General features: G+C 40.5%; 2 protein-coding genes across 4 annotated transcripts; one reads left to right on the forward strand and one right to left on the reverse strand.

Annotated features, from left to right (window-relative positions):
• Positions 1-559: 559 nt before the first annotated feature.
• Positions 560-7,647, forward strand: RB195_015630 (uncharacterized protein; the record flags this gene model as incomplete). Of its 2 annotated transcripts, none has more annotated exons than XM_064206430.1 (8): positions 560-666; positions 4,266-4,408; positions 5,052-5,279; positions 5,466-5,575; positions 6,256-6,327; positions 6,448-6,615; positions 7,208-7,424; positions 7,490-7,647. In XM_064206430.1, the coding sequence occupies 8 exons, from the start codon at positions 560-562 to the stop codon at positions 7,645-7,647; spliced, it is 1,203 nt and encodes a 400-aa protein (XP_064062310.1). The 2 variants fall into 2 exon arrangements, with proteins under 2 accessions (XP_064062310.1, XP_064062311.1); XM_064206429.1 differs by having other exon boundaries at positions 7,208-7,429; positions 7,490-7,636.
• A 3,534-nt stretch (positions 7,648-11,181) lies between these two features.
• On the reverse strand, positions 11,182-23,559 carry RB195_015631 (uncharacterized protein; the record flags this gene model as incomplete). Of its 2 annotated transcripts, none has more annotated exons than XM_013443946.2 (28): positions 11,182-11,342; positions 11,395-11,572; positions 13,015-13,133; positions 14,275-14,371; positions 14,714-14,770; positions 14,854-14,929; positions 15,134-15,217; positions 15,331-15,389; positions 16,002-16,064; positions 16,129-16,238; positions 16,598-16,743; positions 16,910-17,044; positions 17,104-17,189; positions 17,240-17,384; positions 17,462-17,553; positions 18,040-18,154; positions 18,224-18,371; positions 18,451-18,523; positions 18,577-18,729; positions 18,789-18,871; positions 18,935-19,022; positions 19,586-19,651; positions 20,434-20,540; positions 20,631-20,762; positions 20,996-21,050; positions 21,367-21,509; positions 21,691-21,857; positions 23,465-23,559. In XM_013443946.2, 28 exons carry the CDS (start codon positions 23,557-23,559, stop codon positions 11,182-11,184), a joined length of 3,033 nt encoding a protein of 1,010 aa, XP_013299400.2. The 2 variants fall into 2 exon arrangements, with proteins under 2 accessions (XP_013299400.2, XP_064062312.1); XM_064206431.1 differs by lacking the exons at positions 21,691-21,857; positions 23,465-23,559 and adding exons at positions 21,687-21,689; positions 23,226-23,259.
• Positions 23,560-23,996: the final 437 nt, after the last annotated feature.

A 23,996-nucleotide genomic window follows, 5' to 3' on the forward strand; every position in this document is an offset into this window, starting at 1 on the left:
GCCACTATTTATATAGATAGCAATATGGCCGCGTCATTACCGGATTATAACAGAAACAAAATTCGATTTCTGTTGGTTAAAAAAAATTATTTTTTTAGCAAGTTTCGAATTAACGAAAATTTTCTTTTTAAGTTGAAATATCGGTACTGAATCATCAATCGGAAGCGATTTTACGAGTTTCACGGATTTTTACGCTTACTTGCGGTCGTTCTTTCATTTTATTCTACCCTTCATGTTTCTCCGAAAAGCAGAATTGTCAAAAGAATAGTCATGGTCATAGAATTTTTTTCGTAAAATTAAAGAAAAGTGCTCGTTTAATGAATATGTGTGCACAAACTTTGCCGGCTCTTATCTGTTCCACGAATATAACACCACTATTTAAGGAAGTTACGTGATCGAAAAGAAGTCTTTTTAATTCCACCGCAGCTTCTACATTTGTCTTCAACTGCATCAAACTAAAAATGGAATAATCCTAATACAAAAACTTTTTAGTTTCTACTTGAGTTATTTAATCCTTAAGACAGATGGTGTGCCGTTAAATCTTCATTCGCTTCCAGAAATGTGGATATTCCTACTAATTATGAGTGTGTACGTTTCAAAAACGTATGCGATCAACATAACGGTGGAACTGCGTAGTACTGGATCTATCATTGCAAGACTTATGAAGTAGGTGATTTAACCCTGCTCTAAGAACTTTTGCACAACTGTATACAAGTTAGTTAGGAGAAATACAACAACAAACAGTCTTTCTTGACTCAATTATAAATCTACTAGCCTGAACGTCCGGCTTAATTCGGACTTCAGGCTTTTTTTGCTGTTCGCTTCGCTCCCCTTCATCGATCAATGAGAAATAACAGTAGCGACATTTTTGTAAAATTAGAATTGCTTTTTTTCTATCAACTTCTCCTTCACCTTTTTAACCCGAAAATTTGAGCATAAATGAAAAATTTTCCCTTAACGCTCAGCTCTATATTTGGAGAATATGTTTCTCTGAAATCTCAACAATTTGGGAACATCATTTAAAGAAGTTCGAGTTTCCTCCGTTTTCAACTAATAGCAAAGAATGATGTGCTAACATGGAAACGTGAATATCACTATCATAGTGATAAAAATGACGTTCTGCTTCAGATTGCGTAAACTGTTGGCTACTACATTTGTATTGCATTTAAGCAGCCGTTCGCACGTGCGTTTCCTTTTTTTTGAAGAAAGGATGTTAGCAGCATCGGGAAGACATGCTGGGAAATAGATATTCGAAGGGACTACAGAAACCCATTTTACCGCGTTGTGGATCTCGCACGCACCACTCCGACGCAGTGAAACCCGTCTCTTCCCTCTCTATAGCTTTGTGGCACTGGCGCATCATTTCGACTCCGTGGGACCCGTCCCACCCAATTTTACAGCTATCTGGCTCAGGAGCACGAATTCGACGCCGTAGGACCCGTCTCACCCAATTTTACCGCGTTGGAGCTCCAGCGCACTAAACCGGCGCCATGGTATCCGTCTCCCTCTTTTTTTTGGGATTCCTTGACTGAGTCGCACACATACACAAACGCACGCCACGACAGAATACGCCCGTTATCATACATCATGATAGTTTGTAAATTTGGAAGTATACATTCACATTAAAGTTTATTTATCCTCTCTCACATATGAGAGAAACTAACTTGCCTTATCAGAGACAACAAAATACTTCTGTATGGGTTTGGATAATGGTGAAGAGGTAGAGTGCTCATTTATACACACCACACACACACACACACACACACACACACACACACACACACACACACACACACACACACACACACACACACACACACACACACACACACACACACACACACACACACACACACACACACACACACACACACACACACACACACACACACACACACACACACACACACACACACACACACACACACACACACACACACACACACACACACACACACACGGACTAAGCGCGTCATTATATAGTATGATGATTTTTTTCGTAGATTCACTTCTAATTAAATATAACAGTAAGCCTTTTTTCTCTGTTTTGTCTCATTAATTTCTTCTTTTCTGCCACTGCCATGGCGATAGGACCACAATTGTAGCCTTCTCCTTTTCGAGATCTCTAGGATGTGTTAGGAGAAATACAACAAAATACAATGAATAGCTCGGAGCTTTCCCACGAAAACCGCTTCCGCCGGGGTGTTACTGTTATCACAAACGCCTTGCGACCAGGTGTCTGAACAACCGAGAAAAAAGCTGTCGTCCAGAATTTTCGCATAAAGATTGGTAAACCCTTTCGGAGTTTTCTACGCCTTTAAGAGTTTTCGAAAACATTACCGCTTATCGTTTTGCTACTGCATTGAAGAGTTGCAAAATTTTTTTGCTGAACTTATCTAGGCAAAATCTTCTAGGCTATTAGTATTCAAACAATTCCCAGTCATTTTTGTGCATCTACAAAAAGTTAAGCACAATTTATGCGAAGATGTCTTGGACACTTAGGGGACAGACTACTAAACTGAATTCTTTCGTTGCACTCATGTTCCAGAGAAGTTTTTTCATTATAAATTATAACTTCGCTCATTAATTTTAGACAAATAAAACCAGCATGGGGTGGGTATGGCACAATCGTATAGAGGTCCGTTGTAACCGGACGGTCGATGGTTCGAAACCACTCTAGTGCAAACCAAACCTTCATCCCTCAGGAGTCGATAAATTGGTACCAGACTTGTCTGAGAAGATAAAAACACTGACTTTATTATCGGCTGGCCCCTGCAAGTCATTGTAGAGGTCAACACGCGTTCCAAAGCCTCAAGGATTACGAATTCCAGTAAAACGCGTTGGCGCATCCCGTGGATTGAGACTCCTGTGACTTTATCCTTTCTTTTATCCTTTAAAACTAGCATTTAATCTTTAAAAATTATTTTTTTCTGGATCCTGGCGATAATGCTGAGAAAGATCTGAGATAAAACAAAGTATGGTATACTTCTGCAAAGAATTTCTTTTTATTTCTATCCTCCATCGTTAAAATAGGGTTAAAAAACCGTCTGTACATAAGAATATTATATGCGGACGAGTTTAAAAACAGGTATGTCGCACAAAAAAATCCACTCTTGCCTTTGTTGTGAACTAATCCCGTTTCTGTGGACTCTTTGGATTCCTTTGCTCAAGTAGATGGAGAGTATGATTGTTCCAGTCAAGTCAATGCGACCTGATGCATCTGCAGAAGGGGCTAAGCAGTGCGGTTGGTTGAGCTAGCGGTGGCGGTCGAGATGGGACCCTCGCCGGCTCCTCTCATATATGCGCTCCGAATCGCTCATGGCCGCTAGCATCACCATGTTGTTTCGATCGTAGACGCGTGCGGAAATTCGAAAAGGTCTCAGGTCGTTTAGACCCAGCTGTATGCTTCTCGGAACCTTGAAGACAGTTGCAACGATAAAATTTAAACTAAACGGAACGCAATCCATATAAATTCAACTTATTTTTACTTAGGCGAAGTGAAATTGATCGATGGTTGATAAGCAATGGGGTGATCGCTGTAGGTACCACATAGAGGGCGTAATAAGTGCATCAGAAGAGATCTGATGTGCATTGAATTCGCAGACGGTTTGCTACGGACCCTAACGTGATTAAATGCAACATTTTACGCCATTCTCCATTAAAAGAATCCAGAATTTATGCAAATGCCTACTGGATTGCAGGATCCTACCGCGGGGAGCACACTGGTTAACATCTGTGCATTAGTTATTATTATTATTATTATTTAAAGAAGTGACGAAGAATTAGTTATTATTTTCTTATTACTTTTTCGACTATTTGTTCGCAATCTTATTGGTCTTCTAGACCTTTTTTTTGAACATCCGTTCTATTATTTCGTTTCTACGATTTTTCGAGGGCTAATCTTGTTTTCAAACATCAAAATCAAGCGACAGATTGACCAACGACGCAATACATCAATCGCATGGTAATTAAAAAATTGTAGTATTCATTAGAGTTCCAAAATTCTGAATATTAGTGGAATGTCAAGTTCGGAAGGGGTTCTTCCGTGAAGACAAGGTTTGGGACTCTTCTCCATTCGGAGCTGGCCAGAAGTACAGCTGAACATCATCTGTATCTGTAAACCACCTTCAACCAGCCTCTGCTGCTGTCTTTTCCGGCTTCTCCTCAAAAATCCCGTACGTTATTATCCCAAAAAACCACAACATAAAAGATGATTCAGAAATATCTGCTTCAAAAAAAAAGATTCAACAACGTTTTGATTTCAGGACAAATCAGTACGATGACTATTTGAAAATGTTTGTTGAGCAAGAGAGAGAATACAGAATTATAAAAGATTATCGAACATCGCAAGGAATTGCTTCATGGTACGACGAATTTTATCTCGGAGAAGTTAAAGTTGGCACTCCAGGCAAGATTTAAATCCTAAACCACATCCATTATATGCAGCTCTTGTCATTGTTTTGCTCAGAAAGCTGCGAAAAAAGCTGCCTACTTCTGGAAAACGAGAAGGAACTTAAAGACAACATATCACCGGATTCTAGGCGTTAGAATTCTCCCCAGGAAGAGATTGGAGTTAAGGTGTAATTCACGACTGTGGACGAGATCACGCTCAGTTCCGCTCAGTAGAAACGCTCAGTTCCGCCCAGGAAAAAGGCATGAGAAACAACCTCAGTTGCTCTAGTCCTCCATACGATGCAACTTCTTACGCGATAGAATGCGAGCAGTTCCGTCCAACGTATGTAATCCAACTGTTGTCACTCAAAAACCTCTGGTAACTTAACAACCGTACTCGCTTTGCGGATTTGAGTCGTTCTACCATCCGTAATAAGTTGCATCGTTGGGGACACCGGTGCTGCCGAGACGCATTTTCCTTCAAATTGGAATTGAGTGTGATCACGTTCATATTTGTGAACAACACCTCTATACCACCTATTTGGGGGGAGATAACAAAATCCATAGAATGTTGTCTTGTAAAAAAGTTCTCAGTTGGTCCCGAAGGGAATTTTTTATGAACATGTTGCTTTTCGTAGTAGTTGCATCAGAATTTTCAGCTCAATCATTCTACCTTGCTATGGATACCGGTTCCTCTGTAATGTGGTTGGTTGATGGCGCATGTACACACGCAATTTGCAATGGTTATCCGAATAGTGGACGGAGTAAACAGAAGTTCTACTACGGGAAATCCAGCACATTTAAACGTACAAGCGATCATTTCGCGTTGAATTACGGTTCTGGATATGCTGGTGGTTTCACTGGAACAGACAATATCGCCTATGGATGTACGTTCTACCTTTGCTCTCTGTTTTTCTTCCTTTCATAAAACTTCCAGCTGACGTTTCCAGAACGCGTAGAATTGAAAAGTGTTCTTCTAGTGCATAGATGCTTCTATACTTAAGTAAATTTTTCCCTTTCCTTTTTTTTCTTTCTATACTTAAGTAAATAGAGACTATACCTAGAATATTTAGCGTTCTTCATGAAAGATCAACAACTTGGTGTGGCCAACTGGCTCGCTCCGTTCTTCGGCACAGCTCCAATGGACGGAATTTTCGGTCTTGGATTCAGCGAGTACAAAAATGTTAGTTCTTATGTATTGACTATAGCAGAGTAGCACAGTCGGTAAGTGGTCCGGCTGTGCCTGCACGATCGATCGGATGGTCAAATTTGCCCTGGTGCCAACCAAACCTTTCATCCCCAAAGGGTTAATAGATTACTAGCAGACCTGTCTGGAAAGATAAATACCTTGATGTGACACATCACCTCGCCCCCGCAACTCATTCTGAGGTCCCACTCGCGTTCCTAAATCTCGAACGCTTCTGAGTTAAAGGCATCACCCCACGAATCTGAGGTGGTACGGATTTCAGGTGGAGTATTCGTATACGGGATGGGAGACTAATAGGAGGGGTAATTCCATCCATTTCTCCTTAATTACCATAAAAAACGGCCCCGAAGATACGGCTTCATTCGTTTTGGCGCACCATTTTGTACAAGGGGTTCGATTGGAGCGCGCCAGTCTTGTGCGGCGCCGCATCTTCCGGGCCGTTTTTTACGGCAATTAGCAAGAAATGGACGGAATCACCTCCCTCTCCGTAGTCTCCCATCCCGTATACGAATACTCCACTTGAAATCTACACCACCTCAGATTCGTGGTATGCTGCCTTTAAGGTCCAACGCGTATGTGCATCCAATATGGATTGACTTCTCCTTCGTCTATTTTATTTATAATGTTGATTAGATGAGAAAAGCGATATTTTCTAGCTGAACGCACCAATGCCAACAGTGAAACACTTCATGGATCAACAGCAGTTCACCGTGTACATGAATAGAAGGGTTAGATATTCTAATCAGCTACGGCAGATCGATTCGAAGTCGATCGATCGACGACGATTCGACTCGATTACATTAAGCAAATAAAATCTGTTAAATTAAATCAATTAATTTAAATTTCAGGTAGCTATCAGCAGAGGACAATTAGGAGGTTACATCACGTATGGTGCTTATGACAGCACGAACTGTGAACCACAAATTTACTACACACCTCTAGCCGTTAAAAACAAATGGATCATCAATATTGCAGGATTCAGCATAGGATCATTCACGCATACTGCTAATCAACATGTAGGAACCATCTACAATCTTCTAATTTTACGTCAACCAGTAACAGTTTTGTTGACGAGAAGGAAAAAATTATCGTGATACTCAATACTGGGAGTTGGTAGGAGCAGAAAATATTTTTTCCACGACATCTTTCATTGAAATTAAAGGGAGTTTATTTTCCTTCAATACCCAAATCGAAATAGTTATATCCCGCCCAACCTGCTTCACAAAATTTGTAGATTCTCATAATCGGTTCAGATCGCACACAGGTTTTTTTGCTATTGATTTTGATAGATATAATTTGTTTCCTTTATGTTTCGTTCTTTTTTTTGTTTTTTCATCTTTTTTTCATCTGAGAGGAGCAGCCAACAAGATCAAGGAAGGAATGAATGAAGAAGGATGTTCACTCTCTAGTTTGAAATAATTCTGATGCACCTAGTTCCTTCATTCATTGATTTTGTCAAGGTTGTGTTAGTTTTTCGCAGTCTCACTCCCTAGTCTCTGATCGCAGTCTCTTTCTACGGAGAGAATTTCCTCCACTAAAACACCTGAAAACAGAGTTCGCGGATTGATTTCCACTTTCCACTTTTACCTCTTTATTTTATCGCTTTAGGCTATTTCTGACACAGGAACAACGTGGATAGGTGTTCCGAACGCGGTTCTGAACAATATCCTCTATCAAACGCAAAGTTGGTGGGATCCTAACCGGAAGCTCTACATTATCCAATGTTCGAAAATGTCGAGCCTTCCACAGATGATTTTCCATCTTGCTGGTCGCAAATTTACTGTACCTTCGGTACAGTACGTGCTTGATTTGAATCTTGGAAATGGTCAGGTATGTTTTTAGAAAAGTTTCCAGCTATTCGTCTTTTTTCCTGGATGGAACACTATTAAGTGCGTGATGGCGATTTTTGCCGTCGATTCCGCCGCCTTTGGATCACAGTTCATCCTCGGCCAACCGTTTATCCGCACATTCTGTCAAACGTACGACATCGCCAACGAAAGAATTGGAATCTCTGTTTCAAGACCTCAGAAACCCTAATTTATTGGTGACAATAAGAGATTCTATTCTTTGTCGATTCATTACCATGTCATAATGCTATCAGTTGAAAGTTTCACTACCAGAAAGTAATATATTTGTCATAGTGAGTATTTGTTAAGTATTTTTAGCATCAAAATTTGAGAAAGAGGAATTTGTCTGAGTTCAAAGTATTCCATGTAACAACATTCGATTATGTGCTGCTCCTAACTTTAATAACGATCCGTTCAAAAAAAAAATCGACTCGAAGAAGCTCACTGAAACTTTTATTCAGTTATGAAATTGAAATATCTCGCCTCGTTAGATCCAAACATAGGGCACGAAATGGTAAACATTGATAAATTTGGTGGTCCTGAAGTCAACTACAAGTCAAATTCCGGGTACCTAAACTCTACCCAAATTCGAATTGGTACGCGGTGCCTGAAGAATCAAGTGGGAAGAACTCGAAGGGATCGTTAACGATTTGATTACATCGCACTTTGCCGTAACACTCAAGAAGGCAGTGAGTTGTAACTGGAAATATCAGTGGGTGGATGTAGTAAGCATAAAATATTTAATCATATTAATATTGTTATATATTCGGTTATTATACAATTATATGCATATTCTTATTGAATTACATCCATAGTACTGAGCAAGATGGACAAGTCGCAATTCAGGCACTGTCAATTTTGGTCCACAGCAACGTACTTGCATTAATTTTGTAAAATAAGCTGAAGCTTTGACTTCAACGTGATCTTAAAAATAAAGGATGAAGTAAATGGCATTTATAAATCCCACTGCGGATGCGTCCAATGTCAATTCAGAGCCGTTTGAGGGTTTTGTGAACGCGTGTGAGGTCTACAACAATGGTTTGCGGGGTAAAGCCGATGGCAAGCAGGCAAGTAGCTCTACTCAGGAGGCAATCCAGTCTATCCACCCTGGGTAGGCATGGATGGGTCTAGTGAGTTTCAAAACATGGACCGCATAGTCGCTGCCGAATCTACCAGCAATTCTGTTACACCTGTCCCTGCTAAAATTTTATTGACATGAAATGACTGAATGTGAGGAATGACTTTTTGTCGTTTATGTACATTTCTCTGGAACACACTGGCAAAAGAATCACATGAAAAATCGATTGAACCAACTGGAATTATTTCTTACATAAACATATCAACCTTTTTGAACAGGTAATAGACGAGCTAACATCATTTTGAAAAATATTGAAATCTAAGCGACGGGAAAGTGCAACCAACTTCCAAAAAATTATGTGCGCTGTATCATGGTGAAAAAAATTGTAGAGCAGACCTAGCTTTTAGCAATTTGCGGAACAGTTTAAACGCCTCTAAACCCTAACGCCTCGTCACTTACTCTCCAACATCAAGCTACGACAAAGAAGTGGAGACTTTCTATATGTACCTAGAGAAGTTCTACAGAGAAGACCACACTTTCTGCAAGGCCATTGTCCGTTAAAGGCAAAGGCAGCATGCCACAAATCTGAGGTGGTGCGGATTTCAGGTGGAGTATCCGTATACGGAGTCGTAGATTATAGAGACGGGGTAGTTCCGCCCATCTTTCCCTGCATCGCTGTAAACAGCAGCCTCCAGAATGCTGTTTTGTACGACGCCATCTATTGCAACGCACCACCCCCCGCGCCGCCTCCGCCCTGCAATTCGTCGAAATCAATTCGGACTGCTCCGATAGGCAGTAAGGGACGCTAGGCGTGCAAGGGGGGCGCGCTGCAATAGAAGGCATCGTACAAAACAGCATTCAGGGGTCGGGTGCTTGCAGTGATTCAAGGAGAGATGAGCGGAACCACACCGGTCTTCATAATCTACGACTACGTATACTGATACTCCAGCTGAAATCACCTGTACCACCCCAGATTCGTGCTATGCTGCCTTTAAAGCCACAATTTGCCCGAAAAGAACGCCTGAGGAACTTCACATCGAGACTAACGGCCGAATATGGAATGAACACAGGAGACGATTCTCGGAGTTCATAATAAAGACTAAGACCACCCATGGGAACTCGCATTTCCATAGGCCCTATCTAGTCACCCGGTGGAGGGTACCGTAATGAAATTGATCACATCATCTGTAGAAGGTTCTGCCTAACGGATGTTACTGTTGTGCCAAAGTTCTATACGGGATCGGACCATCGCCTCGTCCGATTAAGATTTTCCTTCACACCGAGAGAAGAGAAAGCCGCTAAGTTCAGAGAGCAAAGTCCCAGAACTATCATTAACTGGGTTCTCTTCGTTACGCTAGGCGGCTTCTGGGAAGATTCCACAATGGACAACATCAACGATGAATACAAGCGACTAACTGAACACCTTCACGACTGCAATAGGAAGGCTGAGTTTCAAAACCTCCAAGAGACGCCTGTCTCTCAAAACTTTTGAGCTGATACGTCAGCGTAGATTAGAGAACCGCCACGTTTGTCAAGGAAAGTAAAATAAAGTAGGGCGGACACGTGTGCACTTTAACCACAACTGTTTACACATGAGCCGTGAGTGACTGGATTCCACGCGATATTAAGCGCACAACAGGAAAACCGCCGACCAGATGGTCAGATTTCTTCACGAAGTCCTTCAAAGGAAATTTTGATGCTCTTCGTGTATCATGCGAAAGGAATAACCACCGGAGGACTCTGGCACGCAATCGGGACATTTGACAAATTACTAGCGCCCGCTCGACCAGCTCGCTGAACAATGGTAGTCTACGCAATCAAGGTGAACCATCGATAGTACCGACTTTCTATGCGGAACTATTTTTTTTGGACTGGAAATGCGCTAGTAATTATCCCAAGCTACGTTCTAGTAGCCGATGAAAACTTTTGAATCTATGTGTTGTTGCACCTAAGATAGAAAACCTTAGAATCTGAAGCGTAGGCGTACAGTTATCAACACCAGTTTCTTTGTTGTTCAGTTTCTCCTAAATAAAAGCTTCTTCTGTACCCTTTCGTATCGACATGGTCAGTGAACCTCAGGTCGCATCCCAGAAGAAAAACCAGAATTCAGTTATATTAGTTGCCCTACAAACATTGTTGTGTTTCTATTCGAATAAACATTTGATTTTTACCATCTTTGAGTTGAGGTTTCCGAATATAAATGACAAATTTCGTTAAGTTTATGCAACTCAGATGATGGTGGCTTTCTCGAGAAAAAAAATTATGAATTTTCGTTGCCAACACCTACGCCATTTCAAGAGAACAGCGCTTTTCGAAAGAATTCTTCTATCTAGAAATACAGCTCGTTTGTCTCTGCGTCTGGATTTACCAACATCTCGAGAAGTTCTTTTGGAAGTAAATACGGGTCAGATTGAATGAATTTTTGGAACGTGAAGAGTTTCATTCAATTTACACCTTTGCTTTTAACGATGTATTAACAATGCATATTTTCACAGACATATTGTAAATAAATACACTTTTTCTGGTATTTTCAAGGCTAAATCAAAAAATTAACATTGTGATGAAAGGTATTCTCAGAGTTAGGCTTAATACGTAGCCTTCCATTAACAAATAAGTAATTATTTCAATGATACAAACATTATTAAGATGAGTCGAAATCACAGCAACTCATAACCCGCTGTCACTACTTCTTCGTATGGGTCTGTCTCAAAGCCAAGGTCTTTGTAGCGTTCCATCGAGATAGACGGTCTTCCTTTACTTGGCGCTTCTGAGCTCTCCACTTCCACTTCAAAGCATACTGCATCATCCCCTTCTATCGCTAAAACATATTAATTAAAAAAAAACACCAAAAATGTTTTATGTAAACATACGATCATATTGGACTTCTTCATCGTCTTCTTCTCCATCAAATTCTTGTTCAGTGGTTTGTATAAATCCGGTAGTTTGCGGTACATTACGTACAAGCTGCCCTTGAAGATCACGTATTTGGGTCAGTAGGAGGTTTAGCTTGTTCGCATCATGTGTTCTTCTCCTTTGGTCTTGGAGAACCTGAAGTCATTTCAGAGATTTATTATTTAAAATTGGAAGTCGCCTTTGACACACTATTTATCAGTCTTTCTGCATCATCGATTGTACCACATATAGCTCCTTGTGATGTAATGTTTTTATTTTCTTGACTTAAAGTAAGCGTATCCGGAAATTCAGTGTGATTCAGTGGAAACGTGACGGGAAACGCGGGTCTCAGGATGTAGATTACGAACATAAGCGTGGTATCTGCGCTCAATTTCCCCTAATCGTCCCAAAAAACGACGTGGGAACTGTGTTTATTTGTACGAGGTACGTTAAAACGTGCCATACTTGTATCCTTGAACTCGCTCCGGTTCGCTCAGCAGCCTATATGAATAGCCTGCTGGGGACCGAATGCCGTTTTATGCACATTTTCTTTGGGACGGTTAGGGGGAATTAAACGGGGCCACACTCATACTCGTGATCAACATCCCGAACTCTATGCGTTCTATCAGGTTTCAACGCTACGACAATTCCGCGATGCGCTGCTTTCGATCGGTGGGCTGGTATTATTAGATCGCCTGATGCGGTTTTCCGCATCTTCGCTTCGCTGTTATCATTTAACATAACTCTGCCCAGCCTTCTCTATCCAAAGCAAGACCGCGAACAGAATCCATACATTCCTCAGTTTTTTATAGCTTACGAGACTTGACATCTCGCGTGAACTGTCTGTCTGTCCACACCGAATGCTCCGATTACCGTCACGTCGAGAATGTCCGCCAGATCAGCGTAACAAAACACGCACTTGTTACCAAGGATACCGTGCTCCCTCTAGGGATTTGACATATTCTGGTTGGCCCTTGACGGTGTGCTGAACGACAGCATCTTTTCGCAATATCTTGGTAATATTCTCCATGCAACTGTGCAAGTTACATAGCTCGTAGGTGTCCAAAGCGTAAACTGATTGTATTTAGAACAAGCAGATCCACCGCAAGTAGGCAACAATCACTTGTATACGCAGCCCCGATGATCTTAATTATTACATGTCAGAAAGTGTAAGCTAGGAAAAGTTGTCTTCTAACGCTTAAGTTCAAAATAAAACTGAATCAATTTATACCCCATGTGAAAATTGGATATGCAGAAAAAGGAAACAATTATTGGGCTCTCACCATCTTACACTATTGGAACAGTGTCATCCCACCTAGATAGGAGAGTAAGAAACTCTAAACATGGGATCACTTGCATAAACAAATCCAGTCAAAGTTTATAGACATAAGAAACTCATACTGAAAGCACTGGGAAAACACATCATAAACAAGTAGAAATGTGCTACACGCCCTACTAGTTTATGATGCGTCAAACACATCGCTTTATACGTTAGGTACTGATCATCTATGATGCTAAAAACAATAGAGAACAAATATCCTGATCAGGACTACTTTCAAAGCAATAAACAGCGAATAAGAAACAAGTGCAAAACCCACATGTATCCTCCGATTGATATCAATCATACTCTCATCGAAGCTAACGTTGCCCGTCGGCTGCGGTTCCATGAGCAGTGGAGTCACCTTGGCTGTCACAATGGTGGATGAACATTCCGTTGCTAAAGAAGTGTATGAAAAGATGTTGATAGCTGGCAAGCGATAGTTGTTCGATTAGAAGTAGTTATTGATTTCCTGTGGGACCCCATGATCACCCTCCTCAATAAACTCTAACAAAGAACGATCCCAAAGAAGTCTCATTGTCAACACTACAATTGATAAGTAGGAGATCACTTTATATTGAAAACTTTGAAAAGATACATCACATAACAAATCGCAGGAGATTTGAAATTGATCAGGGAATCACATAAAATTCAGAAAGAAAGAAGAATGTTCATGGCCAAAAAAGACCAGAAGCCGCATCCTAACGCTGATCACGATCTAGCGAAAACATCAATTCCATTTCTCATAACCATCTAAAATTATGTACAAAAAATAATCTTCGCTTCTTTGGAGCACTTTCGCCATAGATAGGTATTCTAGGCGAAACGTCAAGTTTCGAGGGGTATGGTATTGTGACAAAAGGATTGATTCTGTGCAAGTTCTTGTTAAAGACCGAGGTTAGACAGAGGTATGCTCAAAGACAACACACCTCGGCGGAGATGGGGGCACTCGCTTCAACCGATAATTTCAACTCGGCGATCATGTAAAGTAAGTCAGGTTAGCAATCATACTCTTTTATCTGTGCGTGTTAATGAGATGCAACGATGATGTAAAATCCAAATGTTTAAATGATGACGATGATCGAGATAAAAGAAGATGACAAGGAAAGATCAAGGAGGGAAAGACAAAAGGGAAAATAACAACTACGCTGGTAAAAACTACAAATGCGCAGCGAATAAAAACCTTTAACGAGGCCGTAACGACAGGGTGAACCGTTAGAATTCGGGTAAAACTGTACCTGAAGTTCCAGCTATATGAACCCATCGGAAAGCGCTAGAGCGCTAAAGTCAGCTAAATACATCGGTAAGACTTTCATAATTTCACAATAGCCGAACTCGTCAAGCCAAGCAAGGTGTCCACATGTGAAGAAAGTTTTCAGCAGAGATCCTTTAACTGAGGTATAATAGCATTTTAGAGTCCTTATATATCGGCTTAAATAAATAACTTTTTGTCCTTATTCTAACGGAGCACCCCGTATTCAATGACTGCTACACAACTCTGCTGTGTGAAAATTGTCGTAACTGTTGTACATTTACTCACGATCGCGTTCTGAATGAATAGCATCCAGAAGACTTTCACCATGTTGCGTTTCATCGAAATAAGTGAGCGAATCAACATCATTCTCGTCAGCAACAATCTATAAATAGTTTCATTCATTACTCATTTTCACCCTATACTCAATACTTTAACGTATGGAAAACGTTATACAATAAGAAAAATCCAGTTCCATATTTCTCAAAAGGTTAGAGGCGTTGTTTTAATGTTCTCCGACGTAGTGAGTTGACATATTTTATTTAAAAAAAAACTAAAATTTCTCGCACCGCACGAATCTGTTATACACGAATTATTCTGTTTTCCTACTCACCGGACACATCGAGATATTACTTCGCTGAGTAAAAAACCGGTTATCTCCACATTTTCAAGGTGCGTAGTTCTCTCTAAAATGTTGAGAAATCTAATTCGACTATGTGCAACTAACCATGTCATCATAAACCATCGCTCCATGAAACTCCATGTAACCAGAAGTTCCTATGATCTGAAAAATACAACAGGAATGTGCGCTACCACAAATTAAGAGCGAATCAGAGTGCACAATGTCATGCGCTCTGAAACACATACCGGTGGCGATACATCGCGCAGTCGGTCTCCAGATGAAGCCACTTCCAGAGCAGATGTGCTTCTTCCCGGATGAGCGCTGAAATTCAGATGTTTGTACTACATAACATTTTCGCCCAGTTCGCAATAAAGTGCACATCTACGTTCCGACAAAAATCCAAATACCTATTATCACGTTTTACAATTAATGACAATTCAAATATCCTTGGTTATAAAACACAAAATCGACTAAATTTGTAGTAAAAAAAAATAACCACTGAAGTTGATTACAGGAATGACTCACTAATGACTTTGCTCCAAGCTCCTCTCTAATTTCGGATCTGATAAATCGTCCATTTTCCACACAGACCGGAATATTTGTGCACGCCTTCGAATGTTAAAAATGTTAACCTGTACTCTATGGTACGACCTCTTTTAATTAAGAGAACAAAACTAATGAGAAATCTCGCAAAGGAACTCGAGCAGAAGCAAAATACTCACTCGGATTGTATTCGAAGCGACTGGAATCTCACATTCGGAGTTGGGGCATGTGGTTTCTCCTAAAAGTTGTATAATTAAAAAGGTCATTCCTGGAATTAGAGGCAGAGTAACTGACGCAGTGTGTAAACTGTAATTGACGCAGTGTGGAAACCTATGAAAACATTGAGTTCGGGGTGTAGATTACGAACATGGACGTGGTTCAATCCAGTTTCCCATTATCGTCCTAGAAAACGGCATTCCATCCTACGAGGTAAGTTAGAACGGACTACCCCTGGTGGCGTGCCGCATTCACATTTCGCATTCGTGCGAATGCCAGTGAGTTCTCCGCAGCAATCTATTGAAGTAAAAACAACGAACAGGCTGCTGAAGGAACCGGAATGAGTACAATGATGGCGCGTTCTATCGTAGTTCACAGGAATAAACGCCGTTCTCAAGCCGCTTTTTAAGACGATTAGAAGAAATTGAGCGGACCACGCTAATATTGGAAATCTACGTTCCGAACTCTATGTTTTGCATCAGGTTATCACGCCACAATAATTCCGTGATACGCTGTCTTTAAGGTCTCTAATCCTTTCATTATTTTAAAATAAATACGAAAGCAAAGGAAATTATAGATGGAGAGGCAGTGAAGACCAGTCAAAAAGGTCAAAAGCCAGTACGGACTTACACACCATTGATAATGAGGAGTTAGCTGGCATTTGGGAGGAAGAGAGGTGTTCCAGTGTGTTGGTCTGCTGCAGAGAAAAATTTCAGTCATATTGCGTTTTCGAAACACAAATGAAATATTCAAATTAGTACCTTCTCTCTATCTTTATGTGATAATAGGCCTTGCTTTCTTAGCTTGTCCGCTATATTCCGAATTTCGTATCGCTGAAGGTAATAGCCGCGTTCTGTTTGGGAGTACCTCTCTACAAAGTAATATAGAGTTTTTAGTGGGACGGAAGGTTTCCAATATAGGCTCCACAGCTACTACATGAATGAAAATAGTACGAAGATAAATTGAGCCCTCTTTGCAGCAAAGTCACGGCAAGTTCCAGCAGCAGAGTAGCTGCCGCATCTGTATGCATAACTTTTTATATAACTGTTGAGCCAAAATAACTGCAAACGGTTTTCTTCATGGCTTTTCCATTCATTTCACTGTGGTGCCTTTGTGAAGGAAAAAAGCTACTACATGAATGAAAATAGTACGAAGATAAATTGAGCAGATTAAAAACAGAGGTAAAGTAGTTAGAACAAAAACAACTTGAAATTACGGTGATCAACTCACTTCGTACAGTTTCATAAACTTCTTGTGTCGTCACACCTTTCAACAACAGCTCGGTAACCTCATCCTTCACCTTATCTGGCAGTGGGAGTCGACGCACATCAAATCCATGGCCAAAGTGCCCAAGACAACATTGAACTAAGACTGAGCTAAACAGATGTACTTATTTGTTAGAACATATAAAATCACAGATAGAATTGAGGAGATCGCGACTTTCTCCTAACATTGTGTTACTGATGTAATCGTGAAATCGGCTAAATTGTGGTTTAGGAAAATCGTGTGCAAGAGTTCTTCAATGACAACAATCTTACGAACCCATCTTTGAACTCTTTGGTATTCATAAAAGCAGTGCAATAGCGACCAAGTTTCTTTGTTGATCTCAACCGTCCTACTGGTGGTGTAGAATGACGCGAGCGGTTCGCATATCCACTTAAATGACAGAGGAAGTACCTACAATGACAAAATCGTTGTCTAAGACAAAATCGCACAACGGATTCCTAATAACCTACGATTGTATCACTCCACTTGCACGAGTTCGACTAGAAGAAAGCACGAACTTGGATACTGTGCCTGTCTCCAATTCTTTTTTCCATTCCTAAACAAACAAGAGTAGCTATGGACTTATTAATGCAAAGTAACCGCTACCTTAAATTTAGCAATGTCAGAGAATTTGAACTCTTCTATGATTAAGTCCTCTCGACCGTGCTCCTGTGCAACGTGTTCACACAAAGTCGACATGCGGTCACACACAACATCGCAATGAGGATCACCGCACTCGATGGTTGTACCTCTGAAAATCATGGCTCCACAATATCGCTGTATTTCGAAAAAGAGAGAATTTAGAATTTGAATGTCTTCTCAACGCACTTAATTATATTCGGGTCTGAGTGTTGCTCTTTTACGTGACGATTCATCACCACTCGTGACATGAACCATTTACCACAATGCTTGCATTTTGCCTGTAAATGTATTCATCACGACAGCAATAAAATATCATATCATATCCCGCTATGAAAGATAGAGAATGAAGCGCTCGGCATCGCAGAGGTCACATGTTGCGTCAAACGAAAGTACAGGCAACATTAACTTTCGAGAGAATATTCAAAACACATGTGCAAGAACAAGAACTAAACTGTTACTAATGAAGATGAAAAGGGAAGCAAGCACGACAGTAAATTGTGTTCTTTTCCAGAAAATATTAACAGAGTGAACGATTTGCTTATGCAAGTTTAAGTTTCACGTCAACATTATTCCAGGGAAAAAAATCACGCTTAACAGGGAAAAAAATCACGCTTAAAAACGTTTGCACCGCAGACCTATGTCTTCGTCAATCAACTTTACAGATACAAAAGAAAAAAAGACTGATTTTATCGGTGTGAAGTTTAGTTGATAAATCATCTGGCTAGAATGAAACTATAACTTCTTCAGAGAGATGAGACTCTCACCTGAACTGGCTTCTGTCTGCTTTTTTGAGTTGGAGAGCCAGATGTGATTACCTGAGGCTGCACCGTTTTCTTTGCGTGACCAAGATGAGCAAAGCAACCAACGACGACCACAGTGCTTAAATGTTTGCTTCAGAACAGCGTCAGTCATGCAGGAATACTGCATGGTGCTAATAGAAAACCTCACTTCTTTTCCTGGTTGATAGATGCAGTGAAATGAGCTGGACAAATTGCAGTGATGGAAGTAAATTTGTCTTTCGTTCGAGATCTACGTTCTTCAGGCTGGTGACTCTTGTTATCACAGTGCTCACAGTAATATCGCATCCGAAGAAGACCTGTAGAGACAACAATCTGATTTGACAAAATTCTGTGTCTTTTCTGAAAAGAATTCGGCGGAAAAATTAAAAGAAATACCTTCGGACTGCTCACATGTGTCATCTGTAAGCATTTTTGCATCGTGAGTCTTCTCATAAGTTGTCTTCCAGGCCTATCAACGGGAAATACGACTTTATTTCATTTGTAGGAGACAAACTACTGTACCTCATACTTCTCCGTTGACATAAACGTCATCTTTCGTGGGCTGAACTGATGCTGGCAATGAAATACAACGAGATGAGAAACTAACTCGTCAATGCTGCTGAACGTTACAGGACAATGAAAATGCGCACAACCGATAGGAGAGGTGGAATCTGACTTTAACAAAAAAAGTTAAAAAGAAAAGAGAAAAACAATGACAGTGAAACATTCCACACCTTCTTTCCAGAAGCAGCATTTAGAGGATCGGAAGAAGTCGATGGTTCCGCACTTGTTAGCAGTACAGCGGCTTTTACTTCCTCTACAAACAAGCCATTCCAAAAAATTTCAATACATGACTTATAGCTGTGCATAATAGACCCACTGTCTGATGAAAATTCAGATATCGGTATACGTTCGAGCTGGTTTTCATCGCATTGTGTTTTATGATCTTCTTGTATGGCACGCAGAGCCTCAAATCGAGAAAGCATTTAAATACGAGTGAACACGTTTGAGAAAGAGCGAAGATGACTTTCTAGAAATGGCAATTCGTCCGCATAAAATTCTATCCTAATAGTGTTAGAGCTATTTCGAACTGACCCCTTAGGGATTTAAAACTGATGCGTGGTTTCTGATTAAAAGAAGAATACTAAAAAAAAATCGAGGGCTTTTTCTGAGTAATTCGGAAGGGGATTGAGCGTAACTGTGCTCATACTCGTGTTCTAACACCCCACCACATGTATTTGTGGAGAGACTAAAACACCTTCAATTTCGTGGTATTCTGCATTTAAGCCTATTAACATTTAAGCCTCAATAACTAAAGATGATATTTAGTTTGAAACAATGCCATAGCTTTTTTCCCATGCAAGTCCTTTGATAACGTATTGAAGCAGAAGTACACGATAATACTTTGAAAAACGTTATAAGCAGCATTATAAGAGGGTTGACTCAAAAAAGTCAAAGTTCCCTCAAAAAAATCATGACTCAAAAAGTTAGGGAAAAGGGGAAGTGATAATCATGGTTTCATTGTACTCACCCTTGTCGACATTGTCATTTCTTCGAGTGGGAGTTTAGGCACGACGTATGTTCCAATCCCCTCTTTCTGTAATTAGAATTAGATCACAAGGGTTGACTTACTTGACTTAATCGGCGGGCTGATGTCACAAGGGTTATTATTAATAATTACTTTGATTTAGAAGGACTTGTATTGTGGTTTTTATTGTTATGCACTACTGTTGGGTTGTGCAAACAAAATTTAATTCATACGGAATGCAGAGAGTATAACAGGAACGAAATCAGAAATCAGCAGCTATGTAAAAAGAAAAACAGGAATTTTGAAACACAGTAGGTAAAAGAAACAGGAACAGAAAAATTAGTGAGCCAAGAGAAGAAGGAAGACGCCCCTCCAGATAAAAAAAACAGAAATAATAGCTTTGATTTGTGTAGCAACAATTTGTCGATCCCGGAGGGACGAAATGCTTAGTTAAGCTAGCGCGGTTTCGAACCATCGTCAGTATAGACGCGGCGGAACCTCTTATGAGCGCACTATACGAACCCACATGATGCGGAATTCACAGACACATGCAGAAATAGCCTAAGGGATCGGAAGTTAATATTTTCACAAAAAAAGCCTCAAGTGACTTTATCGAGGGTAAACGTCAAGAGCAAAAGATTAGAGGAACTGTGTAGGGGACACAGGTTTTTTTTTGCAGTTCTTTCTTTGTGCCGATGTTTTTACGCCACAAAAAAGGAACAAAGCAATGCAAACCTTCCTGAACATTGAAACAATTAATGAGTGTCGGTTTGCTACTAAATAAAAAGGGAAACATTGAAAGCAGGTACAAATCCATTTAAAACAGGCCACCACACCGAATGCCTACTTACAGCTAAGATTGGAACGCGTTTCGATGAAGCTGTACTAGCCACCTGCTCAGCATGTCTCTGTGAATTATCAACGTTGAGAAAAGTTGAGCTCAAACTTTCCGTTCTTCCTTAAAAAAACTACTTAGAGTAACTGAAAAAATGTAGATTAAAATGTGCTAATTATTGAGAAAAGGAGATAAAATACTTCATTCTCTCACCTCTTCCTACTAAAGTCACCCTAGGCGTAGTTACCCGAGGTATAAAAGAAACAGCGCCGACACAAGACCTAAATTTAGTCGCAGATCGTCTTAGACGTGGTGCTAACCTTCTTCTTCGAACCGCAGTTCTCGCTAAAAAAAAACAACTACTAGTCATCACAACATAGTTTCACATATGTCAAAAATCTAGCAAAAAGGATAACTGGTTAGACGACCACTGGGGTAATGGTCCCTTACAAAAAAAACAATTGCTTTGATAATCAATCTTGAAAAGCTCATCGAAACCAAAATGTCAAAAACAATTGAAAATATGTGGAGAAAAACCCCAGAAGATTTTAAAGAAAGGAATTGCACTGCTCTCTTACCTTGAGGACTGACCGACTCCGTAGCTGATGCGTCAACGAAGTGAGCAGCTCGAACCTATAAATTAATCCGTACAGTTGGAATCCAAGTAAATTATACTTATGTTATAGTAAATCATTATTAACTATGGTATATCTATATTAAAGAAGAATATCATACATAGTAAATTTAATGAAACATTTAAATTAAATAAATTACAGAAAAACCTCCAAAATGCTTTCCAGAAACGAAAACAAAAAACAACTTTTAGAAAACGCTGAACGAATATATGTGATAGAGAACAACAAATAAATAAATCACATTTAGAAATTATTGCTAAGAAATTTATAAAGAAGAAAAGCGGGAGTAAATTGCTCTGATACTGGCAACTTACCTGCCCAGATCCAATAGTCTCCACGTCAATAAATTCGTCCCCATCACTATCCGAATGGATGTGAGGTTCGGAATTTCCGGTTAAAGATGCGGCAACATTAGCTGGATAAGGTCGTTTAACAGCACTTCTTCGACTCATTGCAACTAAAAATAGTTAATCGAATCACACACTAGAAAGAAAACAGAAGAAGAAATAATGGATGAAAGAAACTAAGTCACTTTACAGGCAGATACGACAATCCAACATCTGTGAGGTATTTACAACTACGCTCCGAGGGGATACATCATATTACTTACGTCTGAACACATCATATTACTTACATACTTAGTGATTTTGCAGAATCGCCACCCGTAAGTATTCGGAGAAGACTGAGCGACAATTCTATGGAGACGTTCCTTCGGAAACCGGGCTCGATATCCAGAAGTAGGTCTGGTGTAGCGCGCACAGATTCGCAGTAGAGCAGGGTAGCCGACGTGATGTTTTCGGTCTGTCTGTCCGTAGGAGATCGCAGTTCGGTTAACAAAACAACACAGCTACCGTATAACCTCACGTTTCAGGATACTTCCCTTCATTTTCCGATGTCTCATCAGAATACCAGATAGACTGTGTAGCTGGTAACGCTCATGCTTTCGCGGCCAACCGAATCATGCCCTTAACAGTTTATTCATTTCCTCATTGTGGAATACGCTATGATTACGATCTGCCATACGTGGATCGACTGCGGATCAGAACCGTCAGTACGGTAAGGTAATATGGTCGAGCAAAATGTGTTCCAGCTACTACCGTACCTCCCTCATTACGCACACATTTCCTCTGCTTGACACACACAAACACACACACACCCTTCTCTTCTTCACCACATTCGAAAGCGCATCGCGGTCATCCGGTTGAATGCATTCAGCGTCAACTATAAACGGTTCGGTCCGTTTATCTTAACGTAATGCATGAAGTTTTTTTTCCTCGGAACTAATTGAGGTTAATTGCTCTTGCACCTATTCTTTTCATGTAATGAAACCAATTTAAAGTGATGGATATAATTTTGAAATGATATCCGCCCAAATACCATGGGTCCACGTGCTACGTTCCTTTGCTACGTGCTTGTTCCGGCCGAATATTTTGCGCTGTAGGAATCTACGCCCTTCTCAATATCATCGATCCCAATGATCGTAAAGGGGCATTGTTTTGTTGAATTCAATTTCGTCGTTCCTCTTCATCTTCTGCTCAGCTAGTCCAAGTGAGTGGCAGGGAACGGTCCGCCCTCTTAACTATTCGCTCGCTTGTTCATATTCACTGTCTCTACTAGTAATAAATATTCCACTGAACCATCGTATTGTCCTATCTAAAAAGTGTTTTAAAAGCACTAATTGTTGCAGGGGCTTGGCCACCTTTGGCCCAGTTACTTATCTTTCTCTCCAAGTCTGTGTTTCAAGCAACCTTCAAGGACGTGGTGGCATTCGACACACTTTTGTCAGAATTGTTCCGTAAAAGTAAGTTACCAACCGGATTCCAACTAACTGAGCCGGAATGATTTAGACTCAGATATTGTTCCTTTGAATGTTCCATCTTTTTGGAACTTTAAAAAATGGGAATAAATCTAAGTGCAAAGGTAGTTTGTGCGGAGGGGGGAGGGGACCCGACCCAGCTTTAATTGAACCGTACTTTCGGGCGCGACGTCCATGGAGGAGAAGAGAGCCATTCCTTAGTGGCAGCGAAGGACGAAATTAACGTGCTACGGAGACCTCAGGGAAATCGTAGAGTTCGGGTTGTAGAGCGAGCGTGGCCCCACTCAAAGACCCTAGTCGTTCTAAAAACGGAGTGGGAACCGGTTTATTTCCTAAGAGATACGTAAGAACGCGCACCATTGTTCACACTCATGTCTCCCCTGCAGCCCATTCACTGATTGCATTTACTGGAGATTTTCGACCGCTCGCTCGTGGACGCGGCGCATGATGTCGTATAAAAAACACTGTATTTCCACGTCGTTTTTTAGAACGATTAGAGGAAGTTGGGCAAAGCCACGCTGGTTTCTGGAATCCACAATCCGAACTCTGAGGTTTCCTTGGAGTTTTCGAACTAAATCAATTCCGTGATGCGCTACCTTTGATCAAATATTTCCCAGTTGAAAGCCATTTGAGAAGGCGATAGTTTATCAATCGACAATATCAATATAATGGATGTGAATAGTTGAGCCATCTGGGACCCTAAAACCTAAGAATCAGTTTTGGAGGATCTATGACATGTAGAGCAAAGCTGCTAAGAGAGAGAAAAAAAGGAAGATAGAGCTTCAACTACTAATGTTGTAACTCTTAGTAGCTGTAGCATACATGTCAAGGATCCTCGAAGTCTCATGCTTTGATTTTAGGGCCCCGACTGACTTAGCTATTCACTTCCAGTGATGAACAGTCGATTGATAAACTATCGCCTTCTTAAGTACGAAAGGCATTTGTCGTTTTTGTGCTATATAGACGTGTTGTGCTCAAAAAGTAAAGTTGAACCAGAGCAGCATTGAGTCCACTTCACATACCTTTGCACTCAATTCAAGCGTTGGTATTACTCCAGCTCAGTTTTCTTGGCGTTGAATTTTTGAGAGAAGGGAAGGAGCAATCTTTCCGTATATAGTGTCAGTGCGG

The sequence above is a fragment of the Necator americanus genome, chromosome V, assembly GCF_031761385.1.
Source record: "Necator americanus strain Aroian chromosome V, whole genome shotgun sequence".
In the NCBI taxonomy this organism is placed as follows: Eukaryota; Metazoa; Nematoda; class Chromadorea; order Rhabditida; family Ancylostomatidae; genus Necator; species Necator americanus.